Source organism: Acipenser ruthenus, chromosome 4, assembly GCF_902713425.1.
Source record: "Acipenser ruthenus chromosome 4, fAciRut3.2 maternal haplotype, whole genome shotgun sequence".
Lineage (NCBI taxonomy): Eukaryota > Metazoa > Chordata > Actinopteri > Acipenseriformes > Acipenseridae > Acipenser > Acipenser ruthenus.
Genome location: NC_081192.1, coordinates 39,177,677 through 39,181,729, shown reverse-complemented (window position 1 = coordinate 39,181,729; position 4,053 = coordinate 39,177,677). Strand labels below are relative to the sequence as shown.

General features: G+C 35.8%; 1 protein-coding gene across 1 annotated transcript; it reads left to right on the top strand.

The window, feature by feature from the left end:
- Positions 1–1,566: 1,566 nt before the first annotated feature.
- LOC131736871 (TBC1 domain family member 2A-like) lies at positions 1,567–3,171 on the top strand. The gene has a single exon (XM_059022355.1). It carries the CDS (start codon positions 2,657–2,659, stop codon positions 3,158–3,160), a length of 504 nt encoding a protein of 167 aa, XP_058878338.1. The 5' UTR covers positions 1,567–2,656; the 3' UTR covers positions 3,161–3,171.
- Positions 3,172–4,053: the final 882 nt, after the last annotated feature.

The window sequence follows — 4,053 nt, the reverse complement described above, 5'->3', positions numbered from 1 at the left end:
ATATATATATATATATATATATATATATATATATTTGCATGCCCCGCTAAATGCTTACCGGAGATGGAAGGAAAGACTCCATATCGTAGCTATCGGGGCATCCAATTATGTATATATATAAAACGTGTTAACAGTGAGCAGTTACCTTGGGATTACACACCAGGTTCAGATGCATTGATTGGACTAATGTATCAGCAGGCGACCGAAGACTCACCGTTTCAACGGTGTCAGTAGTGCTCAACAGAAAAGAATGCATACAGAAAAATATTGTATACTGGCCATGGGTTTTGGTTTTGCCCAGAGCCGTAACTAAGCATTTAGCTACCGGGGCATGCAATAATATATATATATATATATATATATATATATATATATATATATATATATATATATATATATATATATATATATATATATATATTATTAGTCTTTTTTTTCTTTTTTCTTTTTTTTTTTTTGATGTCAGGAGTTAGGATGTGTAGTCCCAGGGTAACTGCTCACTGTTAACACGTTTGAAGACGTTAATTCACGTTTTAAGTAATACAGTGTCCCCTTCAGACATGTTAAAGGAGAGATTCGGACATAACATTCAAAACTATGCGCGAGTAAATACCATCCTAACTCCTAACATCCAAAAAATAAATAAATAAATAAATAAAAAATAACAATAATAATAATAATTATATATATATATATATATATATATATATATATATATATATATATATATATATATATATATATATATATTTGCATGCCCCGTTAGCTAAATGCTTAGTTACGGCTCTGGGCAAAACCAAAGCCCATGGCCAGTATACAATATTTTTCTGTATGCATTCTTTTCTGTTGAGCACTACTGAAACCGTTGAAACGGTGAGTCTTGGGTCGCCTGTGGATACATTAGTCCAATCATTGCGTCTCAACCTGGTGTGTAATCCCAAGGTAACTGCTCACTGTTGTAATTGTTTGCCACAAAGGTCAGTGGTGTCTGGGATTACGCAAGCACGGAAGACGTGACATTGCTACAATTCCCAAAACACTATCAGCAAGGAACAAAGAAACAGGTTTGTAATAAGGAAGACCCTTTAAATAACCCACCCAAAGGAAATGCATATACAAAACCATCGTCAAAGAGGAGTTAAAACAAGTCCATTGACCTAAACTGTCACCATAGTACGGGGAACAAGTTTAAACTGTCGTTGTGAAACATTGAGGAGCACAAAGTTCATACGAAGTTTCTAGTATTACGACAACACGAAGCTTCTAGTATTACGACAATGAAGTCGTTTCTGTAAGTGAATGAGGTAAGAACCAAGAGAAGTGTTATTCATTTATAAGTGCTCTCTCAAGTTACGGGATTCAGAGGTTGTTTACTGAAGAAAAAAACGAAAGTGGAATATATTGAAGCTGCAGTTGATAGTAAATGTGTACTTGCAATGAAGAATGATCGTGGTTAAGACGTGAGCTGTTTTGTATTACTGTACGTGAAGGGTGTGTGTTCTTGTTAGGAGTATCTATCGTAATTGCACAAGTGGAACTGTACTGTGTCTTGTAATTAGTGAAACTAAAACATTATTCCCAACTCTGATACGTCTAACCACGGTCAGTTTACCAAATAAGTCTAGGAAATGCCAATTGTTTTCACAATATTTCAGTTTTAGATCCCAAATTCATTTTCTGAAGGAGTCTAATAATAGCTGGATGAAAGCCTACTCCAGTAAATTATTAGGGCAAGGGCGTTTATGCTGAAGTATCCAATGCGTACAGTTCACATTGTCAGGCAGCTTTAAACCCTTTTTTTGAAAACACGACAGTAGCCTGCTACACATTAATACGCTTTGTTCCTTGTCATTGGGCTCTGGTGTTTTTTCCTTATGGAGGCCACCTTCAGTCTTAACTACATCAGAACACTCCAATTGTCTATTGCTGATTTAAGATTTGGTTTATTTATTTAATAAAATGAACTGTGCTACTGCAGCATTTTACTCCAGTATTTTGCTGTAAACACTATACTTTAAAGTGGTAATTTGCTGTAAATGCATTTTTATTATACAGCAGTAAACTATAGTGGCCATACTTAGTACTGTAGTCTACTATAACCTCCTTGAATAATGCATACTTCAAAGTGGTTATAGAAATTTTCAGAATTTACTATAGCATACTTTCAAGGAGGTGTAATTGCCAGTAGTATTTACTACAGTGCCTGTATGTTATACAATATTTTAAAAAAAAGCATTTACAGCAAATGTGCTCATTAACAATAGAATCCTGTATTAAAATGTGTTTTAAAAAAGTTGCAATAATTTAAAGTTGTGTGAAGTTTAGATTTTATTTTTCATAGAACATAATCCTGAATAAGGGACACTGCAATCACCACAGAGAGCATAGGGAAACTAGTACCTCTTCTTCAGACCTTCATAGCTGATAGCTTCTTTTTTTGTACTAAATGTTACTCACATGGGACTGTAAGGATGTAACATTTTATTTACAAATTCGTCCCTCGCTGAAGCTGGTGTTTGTGAAAGTTTAACTAACTGACAAGGGGCAGGGAAAAGCTAATAAAGGGAATGAAAATTGATTATACCATACTACACCTCTTTTCAATAGCCAAAGACAAACCAGTTAACATCTTTTCTTTGAAATCGGGTGAGGACACATGGTGAGGACTGTTAAGATGGAGCAGGACTGTCAAGTCGGAAAACCCATGCCTGCAGCTGATCCCAATCTGACAAGCCCAGACAATCATCATGACCTCACTGCCAGTGCAAGAGAGGAAGTGGAAAGCACCAAGGAGAACGAGGGTGATTCCACACACATGGACCAGAGCAATGCCCAAGAGAAGCCAGTCATGAAAACTAAGATGGAACCCTCCTCCACAAAACTGTGTGGGTACCTGAACAAACTGGGGGGGCCCTTGAAGGCCTGGAAAGCCCGCTGGTTTATTTTCGAAGAGAAGAAGTGCCAGCTGTACTACTACAGAACGTCACAGGATGTCAATCCCTTGGGAAGCATTGACCTGGCTAACGCTACCTTTGGCTACCCGGCTCAAGCTCAGGAAGAGACCTTTCAAATTCAAATCCCAGGACGGGTTGTTGTGCTGAAGGTATGTCTTTTTAAAATTAAAGCAATAGGAAATCCCCTAATCTGTGAAGGTACGTGAAGCAGTAACAAGCCAGCCAATAAAATTTAATCATATACATCTTGCACTTCCATTCGTTGAGTAGAACACACAGGTGCAGTTCTGAGTTGAAACAAACACAAGTTACAGCAAACATGTATTTTCATTAACAAAAAAAACCACTGTTTGTGCCTATACTGATGTCTTAATTAAGTTATTTTGTTAGATACAACCGCTTTGGTTGAGGATACACTAATCAGTTTGGACTTCCACTTACTGTCATTTTTTTTCAAATAACCTTAAAAAACGATGTATCATTTTAAGAAAGTGCCCTTGTGCAATACCAAGGGTTCCCTTATAAATTTAACCACAGTAAATTTAACCACAGTAAATTTAACGCAGGAATTTAGCGTTTTTTCCCATGGTTCTACAATGCATTTACTGTAGTTTACCATGGTTTATTAATGTTCTTTACCATACCTCTGTGTTCCAGGGATGGAAATAAGACTTCCATTGCATAGCAGTTTGATCCATTCCTGGTTTTACTTTGAGTTTAATATGACACATCGGAACCTGTTACTTATACACTGTGGCTAATCAGGCTAATTTTAAAACCTGCAATGAGGGAACTGCAATGCAATAGGGGTTTGAATGTCTGTCATTTGGTGCAGGGTGTAAAATTAGCTTTTGAGCACTGGGAACCTGAAAGTTTTATATATATATATATATATATATATATATATATATATATATATATATATATATATATATATATATATATATATATACAGACGTGCTCAAATTTGTTGGTACCCTTACAGCTCTTTGAAATAATGCTTCATTCCTCCTGGAAAGTGATAAAAGTAAAAGCTATTTTATCATGTATACTTGCATGCCTTTGGTATGTCATAGAATAAAGCAAAGAAGCTGTGAAA